The sequence below is a fragment of the Leptomonas pyrrhocoris genome, assembly GCF_001293395.1.
Source record: "Leptomonas pyrrhocoris isolate H10 chromosome Unknown, whole genome shotgun sequence".
NCBI lineage: Eukaryota > Euglenozoa > Kinetoplastea > Trypanosomatida > Trypanosomatidae > Leptomonas > Leptomonas pyrrhocoris.
The window spans coordinates 30,439-52,328 of record NW_015438358.1 but is presented as its reverse complement, the minus strand read 5'-3'; the positions used below and the strand labels follow the sequence as shown (position 1 = coordinate 52,328).

General features: G+C 56.2%; 8 protein-coding genes across 12 annotated transcripts; all 8 read left to right on the top strand.

The window, feature by feature from the left end:
* Positions 1-183: 183 nt before the first annotated feature.
* ABB37_01046 (hypothetical protein) lies at positions 184-3,279 on the top strand (the record flags this gene model as incomplete). Its single annotated transcript, XM_015797415.1, has 1 exon — positions 184-3,279. Exon 1 carries the CDS (start codon positions 286-288, stop codon positions 3,277-3,279), a length of 2,994 nt encoding a protein of 997 aa, XP_015662935.1. The 5' UTR covers positions 184-285.
* An 892-nt stretch (positions 3,280-4,171) lies between these two features.
* ABB37_01045 (hypothetical protein) lies at positions 4,172-7,887 on the top strand (the record flags this gene model as incomplete). The annotated part of the gene is made up of 1 exon (XM_015797414.1): positions 4,172-7,887. Exon 1 carries the CDS (start codon positions 4,717-4,719, stop codon positions 7,885-7,887), a length of 3,171 nt encoding a protein of 1,056 aa, XP_015662934.1. The 5' UTR covers positions 4,172-4,716.
* An 822-nt stretch (positions 7,888-8,709) lies between these two features.
* On the top strand, positions 8,710-9,821 carry ABB37_01044 (hypothetical protein; the record flags this gene model as incomplete). Of its 2 annotated transcripts, none has more annotated exons than XM_015797413.1 (1): positions 8,710-9,821. In XM_015797413.1, the coding sequence occupies exon 1, from the start codon at positions 9,105-9,107 to the stop codon at positions 9,819-9,821; it is 717 nt and encodes a 238-aa protein (XP_015662933.1). In that variant the 5' UTR covers positions 8,710-9,104. The 2 variants fall into 2 exon arrangements, with proteins under 2 accessions (XP_015662933.1, XP_015662932.1); XM_015797412.1 differs by having other exon boundaries at positions 8,776-9,821.
* Positions 9,822-10,306: 485 nt separating this feature from the next.
* On the top strand, positions 10,307-14,011 carry ABB37_01043 (protein kinase putativeserine/threonine protein kinase putative (MRK1); the record flags this gene model as incomplete). 2 transcript variants are annotated; one of them, XM_015797411.1, is made up of 1 exon in its annotated part: positions 10,307-14,011. In XM_015797411.1, exon 1 carries the CDS (start codon positions 10,646-10,648, stop codon positions 14,009-14,011), a length of 3,366 nt encoding a protein of 1,121 aa, XP_015662931.1. In that variant the 5' UTR covers positions 10,307-10,645. The 2 variants fall into 2 exon arrangements, with proteins under 2 accessions (XP_015662931.1, XP_015662930.1); XM_015797410.1 differs by having other exon boundaries at positions 10,312-14,011.
* Positions 14,012-14,885: 874 nt separating this feature from the next.
* Positions 14,886-16,001, top strand: ABB37_01042 (putative mitochondrial mitochondrial carrier protein; the record flags this gene model as incomplete). The annotated part of the gene is made up of 1 exon (XM_015797409.1): positions 14,886-16,001. The coding sequence occupies exon 1, from the start codon at positions 15,069-15,071 to the stop codon at positions 15,999-16,001; it is 933 nt and encodes a 310-aa protein (XP_015662929.1). The 5' UTR covers positions 14,886-15,068.
* An 835-nt stretch (positions 16,002-16,836) lies between these two features.
* On the top strand, positions 16,837-18,213 carry ABB37_01041 (hypothetical protein; the record flags this gene model as incomplete). The annotated part of the gene is made up of 1 exon (XM_015797408.1): positions 16,837-18,213. Exon 1 carries the CDS (start codon positions 17,536-17,538, stop codon positions 18,211-18,213), a length of 678 nt encoding a protein of 225 aa, XP_015662928.1. The 5' UTR covers positions 16,837-17,535.
* A 605-nt stretch (positions 18,214-18,818) lies between these two features.
* Positions 18,819-19,902, top strand: ABB37_01040 (putative clathrin assembly sigma-adaptin protein complex 4; the record flags this gene model as incomplete). Of its 3 annotated transcripts, none has more annotated exons than XM_015797407.1 (1): positions 18,819-19,902. In XM_015797407.1, exon 1 carries the CDS (start codon positions 19,417-19,419, stop codon positions 19,900-19,902), a length of 486 nt encoding a protein of 161 aa, XP_015662927.1. In that variant the 5' UTR covers positions 18,819-19,416. The 3 variants fall into 3 exon arrangements, with proteins under 3 accessions (XP_015662927.1, XP_015662926.1, XP_015662925.1); XM_015797406.1 differs by having other exon boundaries at positions 19,272-19,902; XM_015797405.1 differs by having other exon boundaries at positions 19,300-19,902.
* Positions 19,903-20,298: 396 nt separating this feature from the next.
* ABB37_01039 (putative mitochondrial hypothetical protein) lies at positions 20,299-21,500 on the top strand (the record flags this gene model as incomplete). Its single annotated transcript, XM_015797404.1, has 1 exon — positions 20,299-21,500. The coding sequence occupies exon 1, from the start codon at positions 20,565-20,567 to the stop codon at positions 21,498-21,500; it is 936 nt and encodes a 311-aa protein (XP_015662924.1). The 5' UTR covers positions 20,299-20,564.
* Between the last annotated feature and the right edge of the window lie 390 nt (positions 21,501-21,890).

Genomic DNA, 21,890 nt, shown 5'->3' with positions numbered 1-21,890 from the left:
TCTGCGATCGGACACACGTCTGTTGAATCCGAGCTGAGCACTGCGGGTTGCAGGTCCACTGGGAATGGCAAAGAACACGCATGCGTTTCTAATGTGTTTTGATTTTCTATCCCTCTCCTTCTCCTCCTCCCTTTCCGTTCGCATGCGTTTCTGTGTTCACGTTCTCAATGCGGCCCTTCTGCAGCTCAACACGCAACCAAGAGGAAGTGAGGGCCTGCCATCTGTGGCACTTTCCTATCTTCTCTCTCCTTTCTGTTTGTATTGTACTGCTGCACACAATTCCCAATGGTGCGCCGCAGTGGGGTCGCAAACGGCGACAAAAAAAGCAGGGGTAAAGCTGCCAAGTTGTCCAAGCGCGGCGGTGACGATGAGGAGTATCAGCAGTCGGGGAAGCTGATGCTGAACAACCCCCTCATCCCTGCCGAGCTGGACGAGGACATTGATGACGATCTCGCCTTCAACAGCGAGGATGAGCGCCTCTATGGCGAGTTCTTCTCCAACAAGGCAACCCCGACGCCTCAGCTGACGAAGAAAAAGTCCAAGAAGGCGCAGCGCAAAGCGGCTGATTCAGAGAATGAGGATGATGACTTCCTAGAGGACGGTCTTGCCGTGGTGGGACAGGCTGAGAAGAAAAAGGTGAAGAAGAGTGCGGGAAAAGCGAAGAAGTCGCGCGCTGCGGCTGACGACGACGACGAGATGGTGAATTACCGTGAAGACGGCCAGAGCAGCAACGACGACGAGGACTACATCGACCTTAGCGACATGCTCGACATGAGCATGAAAGAAGAGAAGAAGCAGAAGAAGAAGGCGAAGGCCAAGATGTCGTCGCGGGTGACGGAGTCGGGCACGAAGGTGAGCAAGAAACGGCGAGCGGCGCAGCTGACGGCGGAGCCGGAGTCCGTCTTTGGCTTGGCCGACACCACCGAGGACGGCGGCGCGGGCTCCTATCACGACGCGATGCGGCGCATCATGCGTCGGAAGGACACCACCGCCAACGCCGACCTCGACGCCGTCAAGGGCCGCATTCAGCAGTCACTGCGCAACACGCACAACTTACTCACAGTGGACGCGGATGACATGACAAAAGACCGCCTCACGCGCCGCGAGGTGCGGAACATCGTCGACGAAGGCATGGAGCGCTACAAGCCCATCCTGAAGGAGCTCGACTCCGCCAAACACCTTCAGTTCCCCATGCACCTGCCCAACAGCACACCGGTGGCCTCTTCCGTCGGGGGCATCGTTGCTGCGGCGGACGCGCAGTTCCGCTCCGACCGCGCTGTGCCCGCCGCCCAGGCGAGAACCGCTGCGTACCGCCTCGGTAGCAGGATGGACGCATTGCTCTCGCAGGCCGGCCTGTCCCGTCGTCACGTGGGCGAGGCGGCCGACACCCCCAACTCCATCGGCAACTACGTGAAGTTCGACGACGGCGTGGGCAGCCCTGGCGGTAGCCACGACGACGACGGTAAGGAGGAGGCGCCCACGACGGGGTACGTGGCGAAGCTTAAGGCGATGTTGGCCTACGAGAACAGCCGCCGCCAACGACTCAACCGCATCAAGAGCAAGACGTACCGCCGCATTCTGCGCAAAGAGAAGGAGCGGGAGAAGGAGCGCCGGCAGAAAGCCTTCGAGTTGCTCCACCCGGAACTGGCCCGGCAGCGGCTGGCGGAGCGCATGCTGAAGGCCCGCGTGGAGGAGCGCGTGACGCAGAAGCACAAGAACACGAGCGCCTGGGTGAAGCACGCGAAGCGCTTTGCGCAGTTCGACGAGAACGCGAAGGACGCCATTGACGACCAACACGCCACCCATCAACACCTCATGCAGAAGCTGGAGCAGGACGCCGGCGACGACAACTACGAGCGCTACGTTGCCGGCGACAACGCAAGCGAGGCCTCGAGCGAGGAGGATCGCGCGGTGGATGCGCTGATTGAGAAGGTGAATGCCTCGAACGGCGCCCCGCTTAGCGAAAAGGACGTGAGGAGCATTTTGTGGAGCAGCGTCGACGCCGCCGGCGACGAGGACAATGCTGCGGACACGGCCAGCCCCATCGCGAAGGCGCGTGCAGAGCTGCGCGGGATGAAGTTCATGAAGAACGCCCGCGAGAGGGAGGAGAGGGAGTACCAGGACCAGATCGAAACGCTCCAGCGGGACATTAAAGCCTACCAAAAGCAAGAGAACGCCGGCAGCGACGCGGAGGCGGAGGCGGAGGAAGAGGCGGAAAAGGGGCAGCGGGCGGCAAAGAGCTCCGTTAGCGGAGGTCGTATGACCTTCAAGGATGGCAGGAAGGGCCAGGGAGTCGAGCAGGTGCGGCTGCGCAAACAAAATGGCATCCGGCTCGAGCAGCACGACGACGCGGCGGAGGAAAACGACGCGTCATCGAGCGAGGACGCCGATGTGGATTCTGTCGGCTCCGTATCCTCCGCCGCAGACGAGGACAACGGCGCGGAGAAGGCGAATGAGGAGAAAGCCCCGTCTTCATCATCAAAGGCCGCGACCAGGTCAAAGCGCTCCGCCAAGACGAGCACTTCAACCGTGATACCCAAGTCTGAGTTCGCCGGTGCTCGGCCGCAGGCGCAGATGCGTCAGAAGGAGAAGAAGGCTGCCGCATCGACCCGCATCACGATTCTGCCGAAGAAACGCGTGCGCGACGACAACGACGCAGACGCGGACGGGTCGGCTAATGTCGGCGAGGAGCAGACGATCACGGAGGGAAACGTGGACATGTCCGAGGAGGATCTGCGGCTGCACCAAGAGTACTTGATCTCCCGTGCGTTTGCCCAGGATGACGTTGATGAGGACTTCATCAGGGAGAAGGAGGCGCAGGTAGAGACAATCATGCGACCAGAGGACAAAAACCAGAGCCTTCCGGGTTGGGGTGAGTGGGGCGGTGAGGACCCCGAGCTCAACAAGCGCCACCAGGAAGCGGTGGAGCACCAAACCACCCAGCGAGCGATCGAAAAGTCGTTCCTGCTGAAGAGCCGTGCGGACGCAGCCTTGGAGCACGTCATCATCAATCACGATGGCGTGGAGCTGGTCCCGGACCGCATGACGCTGCACATGGTGCCTCGTCCCTTCTCCAACCCGCAAGAGTTTGCTCGGTCGATGCGCCAGCCTATGGGCCCGGAGTGGACGTCCGCGCTCTCCTTCAAGGAAGGCGTGCAGCCGCGTGTAGAGGTGCATCAGGGTCAATCGATTCTCCCGCTCGACCTGTCGCTGCGCAAGAAGAAGACAAAGACGAAGCGCAGAAAGACGGAGGCGGCAAGTGCGCGTTCCACCGCTTAGACGACTTGCGTGGCGGCGGGCGTGCTTCTGCTGTCTGCCGTCTTGAAAGCATCGTTTAACGAATCTGTGGACGTGGCCTTTCGCATTCTCGTGCTCTTCTGCGGGCGTTTCCACTTGGAGTCTCGATGTGGATTCTAATCATCCCCAACCCCCTTTCTGTTTCAGCTTTTTTGCCGAATTCCTCGTCGTTGTTATGGGCGATTTTACGTTATCTTTTTGCTCGTGACGGAGCGTCTTTGCCATCATCGCATCGCTACAACATTGCTCCGAAGCCCTTTCTTTGTTGTGTTTTGACCTCAAGTAAAAAAAAAAAAAACCCAGTACGTACACATTGCTTCGGCGTGTTGTTGGGAAGGGTTTGCGTGCCTTCGCCTTTTGATCAGCTTTTAACAATTTAAAGCACTTATCTTTCTTTTAACAATCGAATAACCAGACAGATCCGATAGCTGTCATGCCATAAGTTGTGTTTCCCGGCTTGCGAATGGTGCTACTTCGTTTCTCACCGACCACTAACATAGGTAACACGAATGCAAACACCGAAAATTGTTGTCTATCAAGAACGGCGCTCTCGTTAATCATACTTCAAGGTTTTCGTTCTTCCGAAACCTCCGTTTCTCATCAACGATGCCTACTGTCCTTCGCGTTGCTGCCCGTGTTGCCTTGTAGCACACGTTGACCCGATATGTGTTGCTGCTTGTTGTTTTATCCAGGCGGGATCATACATCACTGTGTACGCTCTGTCGCAGCTTATGCACGCCAGTAATGTCATTTGCTCCCGCACTTTTCTACGGAATGCTGATCGTGTGACTGTGTCGCTGAATTCTTCTTTCTCCGGTTTCTTCCTTCACCATCTTCTTTTTTTCTGTGGGTGGGGGTGCTCATTCTCGCGGCAGTGGTGAACTCTGACGGGCCATTGCGGCGCTCTCTTCTCCTCTTCTCTTGTCCCTCTGCGACACATAGGCATTTGCTGCTTGGCTGGCCGCTCTTCAACTTTGTTTTCGTTGTTGCCGCCTGAAGGTGTTTGTTGCGGTGGTGTCTATCGAGGTGCGTCTTTCTCGCTCTTCTATCTTCTTCTGCGCAGACAAAAGACCCGCCAGCCCCTCAACCACCACGGGGGAAAACGAAGCACCCAGAATTTAGATACACCTTTTGAGCCGTCGTTGCCGCTTCATCTATCGATCTATTCCTTTCGTTTGTATTTTGTGGACGGAATCTTTTCCCTTTTTGTAGAGCTATTTCACCCCATCAAAATAGAAAGGCGGGGCGCGACGGGTTTGTGTCGCGGTTGCGTTAGTGTTGTCGGCCATCTACATACTCTTTTTTATTCTTAGCGGCGAAAGTGCTCGAGAGGCACCTCGTTCGACTACGGCTGACGTTCTGGTGCACCTTTCGTCGTGTTCCTCTCTCCTCTCCTCTATCTTTTTTCTGCAGCTATCAATGACCTCCATGGAGTACGACGTCGCTTCGCTGCTGGGCGTTCTTAGTGCGTCGGAGGAGGCAAACACGTGTCCCTTGGGCACCTTCGCGCGGGACATCCGACACCTCGTTGCGGCCGAGCAAGGCGAAGACATGGGCAACGTGCTGGCGCGGCGCTCCGCAGAGTTGGCGAAGGAGGAGGAAAAACTAAACGCTTCCAAAGAAATGATATCCATCACCTACGATAAATTGCGCGCGGAGATGACACGTGTAGAGGCGCAGATGCGGACGCAGGAGCGCCGCTTGCAGGAGGTATCGCAGCAGAAGAAGCTGTGCAAGGTGGCCCTCAACCTCTACCTGGCTGGTGAGGTTCCCAACCTGATGGATGCCGAGGGCATGGCCATGTCGCCCGCCTCCAACAGCTCGCCCGATGCCATGAAGCGCGTGGCGGAGGACTCGAGGGCGGCGGAGGACGAAGGAGAGGAGCAGCCCAACAAGGCCGCACCGGAGCCGGCGCCGATGAAAAATTCACCGACGTCACGGCCGCCACAGCCGAAGCCCCGAACGGACGCGGAGAGCGACGACAGTGCGGCGGCAAGAAGCAGCACCTCGGCCTCCTCGCCGCGCTCTGGCGGTCCGGCGGCGCTCACCACCGAGGGCCTCCTCTCACTGCTGCGTCTGCCCGAAGTGAAGGAGACGGTGCTGCTAAACGCGATTGAGGGCTACACTTCGCAGCACCTGAGCAAGAACGCAAACTGGATGGCTTCGCACTCCTATCCGGATGTCCTCGTCGTCATGACGGCCGTCTTGGGTCACATCAGCGAGCCGCGGCCACCGGTGCAACTGGCGGAGCTGCAGCTGCTCAGTTTTGCCCTCCAGGCGTCCCCCAACTCTCGCCAGCCCGGCACCAACGAGAATTTGTTCACCATTTTAGATACCCTCGTCCGCGAAGGCAACGCCGTTCCCATCCTCACGAAGCTGCTGAGCAGCGTAAACGATGATGTGAAATGCGAGGTTCTTGAGTTCCTCGCGCCGCTCGTGTGCGGCACCCATGCGCTGATCAACGCTGCCCCTGCCAACACCCTTAGCAGCTTCGCACGCAAGACGTTCCTCGCGTCTAGCGGGCTGGATCCGCTCGTCAACATCGTCGTGGTGAGCACGTCAGAGGCGGTGTTAGAGCGCGCGCTTATTTTCGTGTGGGGCCTCCTCACCAAGGACGAAAAGGTCGAGCGGAACGGAGGCCACGAGACGTCTATTCGCTCGCAGGTGCGCGAGCTGGGAGGGCTGCGAGCCGTCTTGGATCTCCTCTACACGGACTCGCTACCCATTTTAGAAAATGTGTCGATGGTGATCGGCTACATCACACGCGAGGACGCCTCAAAGAGGGAGATACGCGAGATTGGGGGGCTGGAAAAGATCACGGCGACACTGCGCCACCCCTCCGATTCTATCAAGACGAAGATGGCCGGTGCAGTGTGGAACTGCGCGTCGAACGCGGAGAACCGCAAGCACCTGCGCGAGCTGGGTGCCATTCCGGCGTTGCTGGAGCTCCTTCGCCACCCCGGCTCGTCGAGCGACGCGAGCACCTACGAGTTTGTGCGCGAAAACGCAGCCGGCGCGCTGTGGAACTTGAGCGTGGAGGCGGAGAACAAGACGCAGATTATCGAGTACGGCGGAGTGCAGATTTTAGTCGATGTCATGTCCACGTCGAACAGCGTGGCCGTGGTGGAGAACGCGTCAGGCACGCTGTGGAACTGCTCGGCCACGGCAGAGGCACGCCCCGTCATCCGCAAGGCCGGCGGCATCCCGGTGCTGCTGTCGCTGCTGAACCACCGCAAGCCGATCGAGTCGGCGCGCGGCACCTCGGTCAAGTCGACGATGCCCCTCAGCGAGAAGATCATCGACAACGTTGCCGGCACGCTCCGCAATTGCGCGATCAACGACCAAAACAAGCCGGTCATCCGAGAGTGCGGCGGCGTGGAGCTCCTTGTCACAAAGGTGAAGGAGGCTTGTCTGGGCCCCGGCAGGAAGGATGCGAGCGGCAGCAGCAAGCCCGCCCCTCTCTCACCGTCGACCGTTGACAAGTTGGCTTCCACGTTGTGGATTTTGACCATCTCACCGGAGATCAAGCACACGGTGCGCTACGCCGGCGGCATTGAGGCCTTCACGAGAATTTTAGAAATGTCATCGCCCAGCATTGCGGGGGCGGGCGATGCGACGGGCAGGGACGCGAGTCTCTTTGCGCCGCTCCGCATGCCGGTGGTCTCGAGCAAGTTTAACCTCGCGGCCTTCCAGACCGCGTACAGCACCGCCGCACTGGAGAAGTTGCCCTTCGCTACCCCCGCGCTGTCGGTGCCGATGAACGTGAAAGAGAAGCTGGTGGGTGTGCTGCGCAACTGCAGCACCGTCAGCGAGAACCGGCCCGCGCTGATCGACGCAGGTGCCATTCGAAGCTTTGCGGCGGTGGTGCTCGACTGCTACTCCTCGCTGACCGTCTTCCAGTCCAACACCGCAGCCCACAAGAGCAGTCGCTTCCAGGAGCCATCGCTGCAGCTAAAGGAGTCGATTGCCTCCGCGCTGTGGTACCTGTCGCGTGACGACAAGGAGAAGCCGCGGGCGCAGGGTGGGCTGGACTTGATGTGCATGCTTCTGCTCTCTCCTCAGCAGCCCTCGGTGGTGCTGGAGCAGGTGGCCGGCGCACTTTCGTCCCTCACCGTAAACAACAACGACAACCGTGACGCCCTTCGCACCCACGGCGGCCTCTACGCCCTCATCCAACTCGTCTCGGAAAAGGCGAGCGCCGAGTACCCTCAAGGAAAAGGCAACGCCCGTGGTGGCAAGGCAGAGGTGTCCTCGCACACCTATGCGGTTCTCAACGCCCTCCTCACCATCCGTAATTGCACTGTCAGCAATGACGATAATGTGCGTATTTGCTTCGACGCCGCTACGGACAAGAAGATCGCCTTTGGTCCCGCGCTGCTGCACATCATCGAGCACGGCTCGGAGGAATCCGCGAAAGAGGCCGCCTTGACGGTAAAGAACATTAGCGTTATTTCGGCCGCGGCCTCGTACTTTGTGCAGCACAACGGCGTTGCGCTGGCGACGACGCTATCGGAGCGTGCGTCGACCGACTCCACTCGCCGGGCCGCGGCGTCGCTCTTGCAAGCGCTCTCCAAGGCGCCGAAGAAGTGACAGGCGTAGCAGCAGTATATGTATGAGCGCGTTGCACAGTGAGACGTTTGACTGTACGCGCAGTGGGCACGTGGCCTTACAAACCCTTTTTTTTGCCTTCTGTTTGCGATAGAGCTCATACATATTTTTTTGTTCTGTTGAAGTTGTTGTTTTGCTGTGTTTGATTTACACTCTCGCGCCTGTCACTGTGTAAAGTTGGATTGGGAGGATTATCGCTCTTGCGGAGAAGAGAAGGCGGACAATTTCCGTTATCCTCTGCCAACCTTAGAGAACATCGCTGCTTTCAGTGTTCTCTCGTATTCAATACAGGTGTGCAAAGAACTCCTTTGCTCTTCGGGATGCGTTGCAGCGCTTTGCAGCAGATTGCGTGATTTTGCGGTGTGCGGCTGCGCCATCACTCCTCTTACGGGATTTTCTTCTTCCATTGTTGCTACACAGGTTTTCTTCCTCCTCTTGAGGCTCTCTTTCCTCTTTGATTGGAATAGCGGTTTTCTCCGTCGGTGATCTCCTTCTCCCTTTTCACTATTTAACATAATGGAGCGAACAAACAGTAGAGGAAGAAAACGAATTTTGAATCCGCAAAGGAAACGCCAGCGGGATGGTGGTGACACCGTTCAGATGCATTTTGCGCCGTAGTCGTACTGGAGTTGATGGGAAGTAAAAGACTTCGGACGCGTTTCTTCAGCTTTGCCCGCGAAGGAACAACTACTCTGTGATCGTATTGCAGAAAGAAGCAAAAACCATTGTTCAGCTCAACCACGTCTCTTCAATCATTATCTACGCCTGTTTTATGCCCTCCCTTTTACGATTTATGTACAATGAGTCGTCTTGGTTTTTGTCTTCTTCCTTTTCTATTTTTCTCTTTGTTTTTTTTGGTTTGTGTTCTCAGTCGGCCTTGTGTCAAAGCACCCACTCGATAGCGGTTGTACTCGCACCACGCTCGCTTGCCTATCTTGACAACAGGACTAATAAAATGGGGTAGGCGCTGTTTTATCCGTGCCGCACATTTTCCTTCGTCGCCTTCTCTTTCTGTCGGACGATCTGTCACCAGCTACACGTAAAATATTTCTTCGCTGCTTTCTGTGACGGAGCGGCGCAGCTCTCCTTTTCTGTTTTCCTTTTCGTTGTCATCTAATTTGCGTTGGTTAGACTCCTTGCGTTGATCGCTCTATCAATTCTCCCTCGCACACTTTTTTTCTCTCTCTTCTTTAGCTCCAATGCCCTCCGCAACGACGCGTGACCTTTCAGGGAAGGCGCCGCTCTTTATGTACCTCAGCGGCGGAGAGAAGGATCGACTTCCGCCTGGGGAGTACATTCGGGTAGTGGCGCAGAGCACCGGACCGGACAAGAAGGTGGTGCGCCACGACTTCGCCCTTCACAACCGCGGCGCTCGGCTGTGTCGTCTTCTGGACTCCCTCTTGGATTCCGTCGATGTGGATTTGAAGCGCAAGGCTGACCCCGTGCAGGGCCCGATCCCGCCGGTGGTGCTGCCGCAAGCCACCCGCGAAGGTTGCGAGTGCATCTTCGCCTACCTCGACCTGATCCAGACGCGTGTACCCACGCTGTTGAGTAAGCCGCTGCGTGCGCCGCTGGAGGAGCTTGTGTACGACTGGGAGATGAATTATCTTCTGGAGCAGTGCCTCATGGGGAAGGCGCACGAGAGCAAGTCGTCCATTGCGCTGTGCCGCACGTTAGCGAAGAGGGGGCCGTCGTCGATGGACCGCATTTTGGAGGTGGCGATGTTGGCCGACTTTCTTCTTATTGAGCCTCTGCGTGACCTTACATGTGGGATGCTGGCCTCTTTAGCGCTCACCGCGGGGTCAGAGAAGGAGCTGCTGCAGCTCTGTGGGCTGGACCACACCTTGACGGAGGAGGAGCTAGAGCCCCTCTACAAGCAGCTTCCGTTCTTGCGTCCCGAAGATGGCTTTGCGTGAAAGTGATGGAAACTTTATCACCCGCCTCTGGCGTTTGCTTTCAGTGTTTTAGATTTGGAGAGCTTACTGTTTCCTGCGAAGAAGGCGTTCAGTTGATGATGACATCTTTTTGCTGCTGCGACTGCAACGAAAAGCTCATGCGCATTCGCTTTTCCCCCTATCTTCAGTTATTGTAAACATCTATGCTGCGACCAGCGATAAAGGAGAATTCGAATTTTTTGAGGGAAAAAGGTATGGAGTAATTATTTTTGCTCACCGTTACGATGTGTTTTATGTTGTGCGCATACGCTGCGGGTCTTCTTTGTGCGCGAAATGCGTCAATCGAAGTAGTAATTATCGGAAATAACTCTCATCGTGACGCCGACGCACTTTCTGTCGTCGCTACTTCCTCACCGTGATGTTCTGCTTTTCGTTGCCCGTTGAGTTGGCACCGTTCTACCTCGTTCTTCGTTTGCAACTCCTCCTCCTTCTCTCTTTTTTTTTGAGTTCAGAGCGCATCAGCGAACCAACCGTTGTCTCCGGCGGAATTCTGTAAAACTTGTAGATTTTTCTTTCTTCCTCTTTGCTTCTTCCGCGGTCCCTCGCGTACGGGCTGCGTGTGCACAACAAGAAGTGTGGCGGCGCGTGGTATTCGTTGAACAGGGTATTCGCCACTAACGTACACGCTGAACACATCTGCACTTTTGCTACGTAAGCAACCTCTCCTCTCTCTCAGTCCGTTCGACAGCTTCTTCAGCTACTCTTTTTTCTTGTGCCCGCGTTTTCTGGAAAGAAATACTCATCTCTGCCTTTGGTATCTGCCCTCTTTCTTTCTTTTGTCCAACATGCAGAGCGATGATGAAAAACCCACGAGCTCGGAGTCGCGGCGCTCGAGCGGCTCCACGGCAAGTCGGGCAGACGACGCGGACGACTACATGGGCAGCAGCACCTCCACGGCCGGCCCTCCCCCGGACTCCAATGTGCACACGGGTCGCTTCACCCGCCCGCAGTGGTCGCTGGCTACAGGAAAGCTGCAGGACAACGAGCGCGATTCCGATGAGAGCTCGTGCAGTACGCACACGCTGAAGATCAACAGCGCCAACGGTCACCGAGCTGGCGGTGGACCAGATGACAGCATCACCGAACGCCGTCACAAGCGTGGCTCGAACAGTCGCACTCTGAGCAACACGAGCGTGTCCGTTTCGCCAGCGCGCAGCAGCACACCGAAGGAGTGGGGGAGGTCGTTTCGCCTCTTCAACACGAGCCGCTTTTTACCCGGCGCCTCGCAGTCGCGGCCGCGCGATGGCAGCATGTCCTACATGTACCGTAGCACCTTCATGCATCCCCGTCATGGCCGGGGCAGCAGTGTCGGGCTCGACAATGAGCGACCGATGCTGAACACCTCGATATCGCACCAGCCGCAGAGCAGTGTTTTCGGCATCTTTGGCGGCCAGGGTGGCCGGACGACTTTTTGGCCACCAGAGAACAGTGTGAGTGGCATGCTGACGGCTGCGTCGACCTTCGGCGTAAACACCGGCGTCTCCGGCCTAACAGGCAGCCCGCTGTTGGGCTCCTCGCGACACGCGAGTACCGCTTTTGTTTCTCGCACGGCCAACGTGCGCCACAGCGTGCACCGCGCCGTCGCCTCGTGCGCGATGGGCTCCGTCGTCTGTACGCTGTCCCAAGCCCAGACGAAGCTATCGGTGGCGATGAACACCCTGCGCGCCTTCATTAGCCTTTGTGGCGAGACCATCATCCGCGGCGATCGGGAGCACCCGATGGAGATTAAGAAAGGTCTTCTCATTGGAGCGGGTGGCTTTGCGAAGGTGTACGCCGGCGTGAACACGGTGAGCGGGGAGCTCGTCGCCATCAAAGAAATCGACATCTCGGGCGTCGAGGACATCACCGCCCTTAACGAGATCGAGGGCGAGTTTGCGCTGCTGAAGTCGCTGCACCACCCCAACATCGTCAGCTACGCTCTCTTTGAGCACAGCAAGTCACAGCAGGTGTGCCGCATCGTCATGGAGCTTCTCGCCGGCGACTCGACGTTGCACCTCTTACAAAAATTCGGCCCGTTGACTGAGGCGGTGCTGCGCATCATGACACGCAACATCCTGCGCGCCATCCGCTTTCTTCACGGCGAGGGCATCTTTCACCGTGACATCAAAACGGCCAACATCCTCGTCAGTCACCGCGGCGAGGTCAAGCTGTGCGATTTTGGATGCAGTAAGCGTGTCACGGAGCTGAACAAGGCGGCCAGCTGCATCATCGGCACGCCGGTGTACATGGCACCGGAGTTCATCAAGGGCGAGGCGGATCACAAGGCCGACATCTGGTCTCTGGCGTGCGCGCTTTTCGAGCTGAGCACTGGCCTCGTGCCGTGGTACCACACCGGCGTGAAGGACAACATTCCGCTTATGTTTTACATCACGACCACCGGCGACTCGCCGATGGTGTTCCCCACCCCGGAGGCGCGAGGCGAGTTTTCGGCGGAGTTTCTCAACTTTATGGATTTGTGTTTCACTCGCAACGTCGCCAACAGACCGGAGGCAGAGGAGCTGCTGAAGCACCCGTGGATTATGGGGACGCGGCTGCCGGTGGTGGTCATCCCACCCAACGCCTTCTTGAATTTGCACCAGGACAACTTCTTTGGTCTGCGGGGCTTCAGCTCGCCGGGCAAGTCGTCGACCTTCTCCAGCCCGCGCGACTCGGCGGTGGAGCGCGACGATGCGAGCCTGAACGAGAGCGACGCCCTGCAGAAGTCCGTTTCGTTTTCGCCGACGCTGAACCCCGCGGAGGAGGAGGTGGCCTGCCAGCAGGAGCTCGAAGGTGTCGCCGCGGCGACTGCCCTCGACCTCTGCGCGGCGCTCGTGTGTCCACTCGACATGAGTGTGCGCGTCAGTCAGGAGCCGGGGCCGCTGGAGATGGGCTCTGGTACGGGCGACACGAGCCCTTCGCTGACACGCACGCTGTCCATCCTGTCCCCCGCGTTGAGTCACCGCGGCCCGGTGAGCGTCAGCCTTGGCGAGTTTCCCTCCCCGGTCTTCACCCCCGAGCACTCGATGGTGCACGAGAACTTCTACTACAATCAGGTTTCCCTGGGCGCGTCGGGTGGCAATTTTGTGCTCCCGCTGGGGCTGGACCTCGACGGAGCCCCGCCGCTGCAGCAGTACCTGCGTATCAACGAAGAAGGCAACCTTGACTTGGTGCACCTCCCCGAAGACGAGTTGGAGGACTCCACGCGCCCCGGCCGCGTCATTTCCCCCGCCCGCAGCGGCTCCTTCAGCCGCAACAGCCTCAGCCCCCGCTTCGCCGCTGGCATCACCGCCCTGGGCGGGACCGACCGCGCCTTCTCGCCGCTGCTGGCACCAAGTGGCACCTTCTCGCGTGGCGAGTCGCCGTCGCGGGGCGGGACATCCGTGCCGCCGAGCCCGCAGGGGATCCCCGCGCCGCCGCTGCTGTACCGCCCGGCCTCTCTCTCCACCACGACCACGGCTGTCGCCGCCATCAGTCACGAAAGCAGCCACGACGGGTCACCACACATGTCGCCCACGTCGACGTCGAAGGCGGACAGCAACCGCGACGCCGCCACGCCGCGCTCCGACTCGTCCGCGTCGATTCATCGCAGCGGCAGCTTCAGCGGGCTGCCGGAGAAGCTGCGGCCGCAGGCAGACGGCAGGCTGCACATGTCCTTCTCCGTCAGCACTGCCCCTGGCCATCCCGTCAACGTGGAGCTGAACGTAGACGTGGCCGACGTGCAGTGCAAGGTGGTGGACAACCAGCCGAACTTCGTGGTCGCCTTCACGGATGACGTGCGCAACCAAATCATTCACCGCATCAAGGAGGTGTCCGTCTTATCGACATCGACGAGCACGACGCCGCTCTACGCAGTTGGCCACAACTCCCCCGCCAGTACGTCCGGCGGCCCCGACGGACACGGGGCCGCCGTGGGCAACCATTTCTACAGTGGACCGTCATTCGCGTCTTCTTCTTCCTCGCGGCCCCTTCCGCGGCCGCTCTCCCGCATGTCTTCCAGCAGCGCCGCTCGGCTCCTATCTGCCCCTCGAGACGGAAACGTTGACTCCCGCTCGGCGTCCGGAGAAATGAGCTCTACCACGAACTCACGGGCGTCGTCGCCCGCCGCAAACGGGTCTAGCGCGCACCTCAGCAGGCAATACGAAGGCCGCATTGCATCCATTCCACCGTTGTAGCGAAGCACGTGGCTAGCGACTTTAGGCCGCATTGATTCCGATTCTCGGCTACAGACCTTCGTATACGTAACTGGCACGGCAACGTCGAAACGGAGGGGAGAACGAACACCACATGTTTGCCCAAACACGTAGGAAATACCTGAAGAAAGCAGAAAGGTTCGCTGAGCTAATTACTGTTGCACGAGAATACATCAAGTGTTTCCTTTCGGAGGACCTTTTTCCTTCTCACTTTCAGCTGTGCCTGTGTCTGCGCCATGGCCCTTCTCTCATTTTCTCTTTTGCTACTTCTCTTGTGATCTAGTTGCCATTGTTTGCCGTCTGTTTTTTTTTTTTTCTCCTCGTGCGTCACGGCTTGTTGATGGAAAATATGGTAGGAGAAATTCACTGATGATGCATGCGCGGGGTGCAGCAACGGAACTGCAGCGGTGGACGATGGTGGTGTCGCTGGAAGGAATCCGGACAACTTGTGCTGGACGGTTGTCCGATAAGCGAGCGTTGAAAGGCGTAGGGGGCAACGGCACTTCGTTCAGTTTTATGTACTTTGGGTTCATTGTATTCTTTTGCTGTCGACAACGAAGGAAGAAGAGAAAACCAACAATAGAAAAGGATGCGCAAGTGCATTTTTCCTTTAAACCGTAGCCGCGATGCAAACCCGGCGGTCTGGTTGGGTTAAAACGACTTAGTTGTGTAACAGGCAAAATGTCTATGAAGCGCTTCATTTGTTCATCTATACGCGGTCATGCGCTACTTGGCGAGTCAGCTCTCTTTGCGGTTCTTCTTCTCTCGTTTCGTTTTCATTTTCACTTTCATTGGCACCTTGACCCATCGTTGGCACTGCGCATGTATTTCCTTCAAAATGTGTCGATGCTTTGAAGGCTCTTTCGATCAAGACTGGGAGCGGATCGTGCCGTCGTGTTTCTTCCTTTCCCACCACCTTCGAGGGCGTTGGTCACCATAGCGTGCAGTGCTTGGATTATTTGGCCCTGATAAGTCATCGGTGTTTTCTCTTGCCGCCAACGCGCTTCATTGGACTTTGCACCTCCTATCGATCGCTGTCATGGAGTCTTTGATAGCCGGGGCGTGCGCTGGTCTTTTTGTTGATCTGAGCCTGTACCCCATTGACACTGTCAAGACACGCATTCAGTCCAAGGAGGGCTTTCTTGCGTCGGGTGGGTTTAAACACGTGTACAAAGGCCTGAGCGCCGTCGCCGTTGGCTCGGTGCCCGGCGGCGCGGCGTTCTTCTTCGCCTACGACACGGCGAAACGCGTCCTGCTGAGCTCGACCTTGTCCTCCACTGTCGCTGCGGATACTGCCGCAACGGGGCCATCTCGTTTGACGCCGCGAGTCGTCACCTGCCAGGCCGCTGCGGCGATGTGCGGTGAGACCTTTGCGTGCTGCATTCGGGTGCCGGTGGAGATGGTGAAGCAGCAGATGCAGGCGGGCCACCACGGCGACATCATGTCGGCGCTGCGCTACATCACCAACAACGTGCCGCCTCCCGCCGCCGCTGCTGTGGGTCAGGTGCCGCCCCCACCGCCGATCCGCCTCTCTGGTGTGTACCACCTCTTTCACGGAATGCCCATCATGCTGATGCGCGAGCTGCCCTTTTCTGTGATTCAGATGTCCCTCTACGAGACGCTCAAATCCAAAGTGTACGCCTACAAGGACCATCCCTACGCGGCACTCGCCCTGCCTCTCTGCGGAGCCTTCAGCGGCGGGTGCGCTGCCTTTTTCACCACCCCGCTGGACGTGGTTAAGACGCGCATCATGCTTCTCCGCCACCACAGCCCCACCGGCGGAGGCAAAATACGGTTTGTGCTAGACGACTTAATGCGCGAGCCCGCGAGACCAGGGGACCGGTTCGGCTATGTGCAGCGCTTCTTCCGCGGGGCCTCCACCCGGGTGCTGTGGATTTCCCTCGGCGGTAGTATCTTCTTTGGCACCTACGAGTTTGTGAAGGCCGGTTTCCGCCAAATCGAGCAAGCGTAGAAAGCGTCTTGGCGCTTGAAGGAGAAACTCGTGGACTGTTGATACTGAGGGGCAGTCTCCGATCCGCATGTCTTCCGTGCCTTTCCCTCGCGTCTTCTTAGCGTCATGCATCTCCTTCCTTTCGCTCTTCCACCTCTTGCGAGAGGAACGCAAAATGGATGAGATAAAGCGAGCTGTGGGCTTGGCTGAGTTGTTGAGATGTGCTGTCTGCTGGTACGCTGAGCACGTAGATGGAGAAACGCACTATTCTTGTTTTCTATTTGTGTTCTTTAAGTGGTTAACGACGGCCGCCGCTTCTTTATTACTAGTTTTTTTTTTGTTTCTGGCTGTCTTTGCGGCTATTGTTTTCTACCTGATGCCTCTTTAAGGAAGACTGTACTGGGTTCGTTTCATGATCAACTACGCGCCAAACTACCGTTCTCTGTTTCACTGTTTGCGTTGACGGAAAGAAAGGCATTTGTACTCCACGATACGTCGGCTTCCAGACATCCTTCACAGAAAGCACCGTCACGCAGATACCGGTCCTTTGGCGTCTCCCTCAATAGTATCACCGATGCAACAGCACTCATGCTCGGAGCTTTACTTCTTATACGCCCATCAGCGTACATATACTAGCGCCACACCACTTACAACGTCTGCCACTCAAAGGTTGCCCGTGCCGTCAGCGCGTGTGACCTTCTTTCTATTGTTGAACAAAGAAAATGAAGAGGGATGTACGACAAAAGCAAATGGTTGTGACGAATTTTGAGGGAAAGCGAGTTATTACTCTTCCCTCCACTTTCCTTCCTTGCTCTCCTTCCTTTGTTTCCTTGCCGGGCGCTGACATCGTCACACAGAACTGAAATTATCAAAACCAAAACCAGGGTTGGAAAGAACTCACATCTCCAGCATAATAGGGTGCTGAGTGCTACGATAGAACGATACGGCTTCTCGGCACTACTGGCTGCAAAAGAGTGAGTGACAATCGAGAACTTATATATATTTATATATATCCCTCTTTATGAGAGGAATAATGAGTTACGCTTAGGTCTGTCCACCACTAACGCAGCGGCCGAACTAAGAGTACAGAGCATCCAAAAAGAAAAAAGACAACGATAGTTAAAAGATCACGAGCTGAAGTAGAACAAGGAGCCACCCGACCTTTGTGCCGTATCTCTTTGCCCTCAAACGTACACGAGTACACGAGAACGCACGCACACACACACACACTTATAAGATTTATATTATTAGATTGAATAGACGGAAGAAGTGCGTTTCGGTTTTCCCTTCTTTTCTAAGTTTCAGTTTTTGCAGTGTTTTTTTTCTGTCTCTCTTTTATTTGCGTTCGAAGAGTGTCTTTTCTGTTTTGTTTCTTTGGTGTACTTCAGGTTTGCCGTGTCTTGTGTGTGTGTGTGTGTGTGTGTTGTGTTGCCGAGCAAGCCGCTCCAAAAATCCCACGCAGACACGGTCCATTTGCCCTTTTTAGCTTTTCTTCGTACGGTAATCTTGAATTCCTCCTCTCTCACTTGTTTAGGTCTCTTTCCCTTCCTGAGACATGAACGAGGTTAATCGGCCGCCGTACTTTACCAAGCCTCAGGAGTACGTTGGCAATAACCAGAGAAAGACTCTGCTTTTAGATATGGACGAGACGCTAGTGTACTGCTATCTAGGGCGACCCAAGTTCTTCGGTGCCTCAAGTGAGGACTTTTATTCGTTTCGTCTCGACGACGAACCTGAGGTAGAGTACTGCGCCTTTAAGCGTCCTGGCGTTGACCGCTTCCTGCAGCGCTGCGCCGAGTACTACGACCTTTGCATATTGACCGCCGGCGATGAGTTATACGCCAAGACGCTGCTGCGGTGGCTGACACCTAGCATTCCCGAAAGTCGATGGTACTGCCGGGACTTCTGCGCCCAGGACGCGAACGGGATCCGATACAAGGACCTCTCTTCGCTGCCTGGACCTCCTTTTGACCCCCGTAATACCCTCCTCTTGGACGACTCCGCCCCAGGGATCGTCGTGCCGGCGACGAACGGACTATCCATTCCCCGCTTCGCACCACAGGCCGGACGCAGCGACGAAGAGAACTACGAGCGAATGCGACGGGACTCGGCCCTTGACACCTTTGGTAATATGCTGTGCAAGGCTAAATTCACTAGCTGCAGTGATGTTCGAACACCTATTCGAGAGTTCTACGAGTACATGGAGAACTGGACTCGGCAAAACATAGCGTGAGAATCTTTTTTTCCTCTTTCAACTGTCCTACCGTCGTCTTCAACTGTCGTTTGGTTTTTCATCTTTGGCGCCACGCCGGTAGCGTGGCCGTGTTGTGTATATTCAGAGTTGTGTGCGTGGCGGTGGTTGCGTGTGGTTCGCCAGCGTGAGCGCGGCCTACCGCGGAGTGATTGAGGCCATAGCTGGTCTTCCTGAACACCAATGAAGCTGTTTCTTCCGCAGCTGTTGTCGTCGGAAAATGGAACACAAAGAATCATCAAGAAAAAGAATTTACGCAAACGCAAGCACACACCTGCGGGTCTGACTCAGTTGGGCACGCTCGCGCTCGTTGGAACGATTTTAATCCACTGCTGAAGTCCATGTTCTCCGTGCTGCTGCAAACCGCTGACGAGATCATTTTTCCTTTCATTCTTTCTCTCCAACTGTCTCTAGAAGTTCTTCGGGTTTCGGCGGTCGTTGCGTTGTGGCCCAGCGGTAAATTGTGCGTGTTTCCCTTTTCTCCTTTTCTCCTTTCTCCTTTCTCCCTCCTCCTCTTCTTTCTCTTTTCTTCTGTTAGTTATTGTTTCCATTGGCACTACCGCATGCATCAATAACGTTCTCCCAAAGAGCAAATACAAACAGAAGATGCTACGGTAAATAGGAGAGGCACAACCAACGGTTCTGTCCACCTCTCCTTCTACATGGCGGCGTCGTAGCGGTGACGGAGAAAAAAGAAATGGCGGGGAAGCACGTTTTTTGTTTTATGCGTGTGCGTTTGCTCGCAGGCTTCGCGCGTTTATAGCACCCCTTGTACGTTTGGCCATCGCGGATCCGCAGTGGTGTGATGCGTGGGAGGCTCAAGAAGGAATCAGTGGCGAAGCGACGCAAACCCCAACGTAAACGACGTGTTAATCGAAGGGAGTTGCACCCTTCTTTAATTCGTTCTCTTTCGCCCTTTGCCGTCTGTGTCTGAAAGGGAAGGAGACGAACATACGTTTCCTTGCTCATGAAAATAATCCACTCTCTCTCCTTCTGTCATCTCCGTTTCTCATTCGTATCCCACTCGTTCATTCTACCGAGAGCGACGTGGGCGTGTTGGACGCTGCAGTCCCAATTCGTCGTGAATTTCCTCTAGGACCTACACGCGCTTCTCTCCTCTCTCTCTCTTTCCCTTTCCACTCATATCGGCGAGCGACTTCCACCACGTCCCCCCGCGGGTGCGAGATGGCGATCGAATTTGTCATTTTGGTGAACAAGCAGGGGGAGACGCGGCTGTCGTACTTTCGCCATCACATCGCTCTCGACGTCCGTGTCGCGCTGGAGAGCGAGGCGGCGCGCAAATGTCTGCACCGGCGGGAGGGCGACTGCAGCTTCGTTGACCACCTCCACTATAAACTCATTTACCGCCGATACGCCTCATTGTATTTTATTGTAGGTGTGGATAACACACCACGGCAGAGCCCCGTGGCAAGCTACGATGTATTCCAAGAAAACGATCTGAGCATTATGGAGTTTATCCAGGCTGTCATGGAGGCCTTTGACGCCTACTTTGAGAGCGCCTGTGAGCTGGACCTCATGTACAACTCCGAAAAAGCGTACTTTATTCTGGAAGAGATGCTTGCCAACGGTCGCATAGCGGAGATGAATGCGTACAACGTCTTGCAGCCCATCTTTATCATGGACTCCGAGAACCCTGCTCCGCAGTTCTGAGAGTCTCGCGCTCATCAACGACAACAGAAGCGACTGCAACTGTCACGGCAGTTTCGGAATTTGCTCCCTCTCTTTTAGCCGTTCTTTCTTTCTTCCTTGGCGCCTTGGGAGGCCACGCGGAGCGATTGTAGCGTCGGTGACCTCAGAATGGTGATGATGCGAAAGTGTCTGCTTGAAACAACATAAGTTCAACAAAGTTGCGCAGCGTGCAGGAAGCTGAAAAGAAAAGTAGCATTCGCAAGGTTTCTGCGGCACACTCTCCGATCTGCTTCTGATGACATCGTGGGGCGAGTCTGTCAATAAAGAATCTATTCTTGATTCGCAAATGTAAGTAGGCCTTCTTTCCTCGGCATATGTATTCTTTTTCACTCTCCGCGTGTTCTCTTTCTATTTTTAGCTTTGTGCCTTGTTGCTGGCACTGTGGAGTTTGCCGATTGCACGCCAAATCATTCCCGTTTGCGCTGGAAACTGAACTCTCATTTCTGATTGGCGTGGCAGTCGCGTCGTGTTACCTGAGCAGGTGATTGGAACATCTTGTTTCTCCTCTCCCCTCGCCTGTGGCTTATTAGCTCTTTTCCTCGTGCTCTGCAGCTGCAGCTGCATTTCTTTCATTGTGCTCTTCAACGCAGACTTCGAGGAGGGAAAAACAAACCGAAGACATAATGGTTGGCGGGTCAGACGCGATTGGGGTGCGTACGAAGCACGATAAGGAGGAAGAGGAGCAGGATCGAAAGCTCATGGAGCGCATTTTCCAAGAGAACAAGAATCCCTTCCAGCTCTTTGCTGACCCCATCTTAAACAAGGCGTCGTACATATATGACACCTACTTGTACTCTGCTGGTGTGCTGTTCGTCTTGATGACCTTCTGGAGCTGTTATCCCTCCTTCGTCCGCTTCCGTCATCAACACATCTGGCGTTATCGCCGCACCCAACTCACATTTCGCCGCGGCCTCTTCGGGACACCGCACATTCCGAAGTGGGACAAGAAGTACCTTCAGCGTATCGTCATCCCCCCGCTTCCAAAGACTGCAATTGAGTTCGAAGCAGCAGCCGCACACGCAACAGCGACTCCAACACCGGCGCAGGATGTGGCGGCGGCGGGGTCATCCCCCGCAGCCGCAGCCGCAGCCGTGGCCGTGATGAAGCCTACAGAGGCAGCAGTGTCTGTGCGGGACAAGGATACAGACGCGCTGTACCAGGCCACCGAAATGCGGTCACGAAGGAGCCCGCACAGCACCTTCAGCTCTGGTGACGCGGAGAAAAGCGAGTTGGCTCTCACTCGGGAGCTGCAGAAGATCAACAAGGATTTTTACGGGTCCAAGTCGGATCTCTTCAACAGTTCCATCCGTGCTGACGCGGAGGATGGTGACCTGCAGTCGCGTTTGAAGGCTGCCGTGGCCTCTGCGAAGGCGGTCGTGGTGCTGAAAGAAAGCCACGACACGCTCCGCAGTGTTCCTGAGGGGTGGGAGGTGTGGTGGGTCTCCTTCTCGGAGGCGAAGCGGCGCCGATTCTGCAAGTTTTGGCTTGGCGGCCTTTTGTGTGCGCGCGTGTTTGAGGATTTGATGGAGATGCCGGACATGCCAGATTTGGTCAACTGACACACCGACGGACTAGCTACTTTTCCGTTTTGACGCACTACTGGAGCTTTCTCAGGATACTTGATGGCTGTGCTGCGAGGCGGGGATTTAGTTGTTCCCCACCTCTCTTTATTCACACAGATGTGCCGCGAAGAGCGTGTTGTTGCGCAGCGCTCCTACACACAATTTCAGACGAAAGTGGAGTCGATAGGCATCACAGGTTTCCTCAAAAAAGGAAAAACAAAAATAGATTTCTTACGTCAAAACGAACGAAGCACGGACGAGTACAAACGAAAGGCGCCCTGCGGGCCTCTCAGGTCGATTACCTCTTTGTGTTGTGCGCTGGGGAGAAGTGTGCTTCTTTTCTACGTGCAGCCTTCTCACCTTGAGATGGATACGCCACCTTTGCGA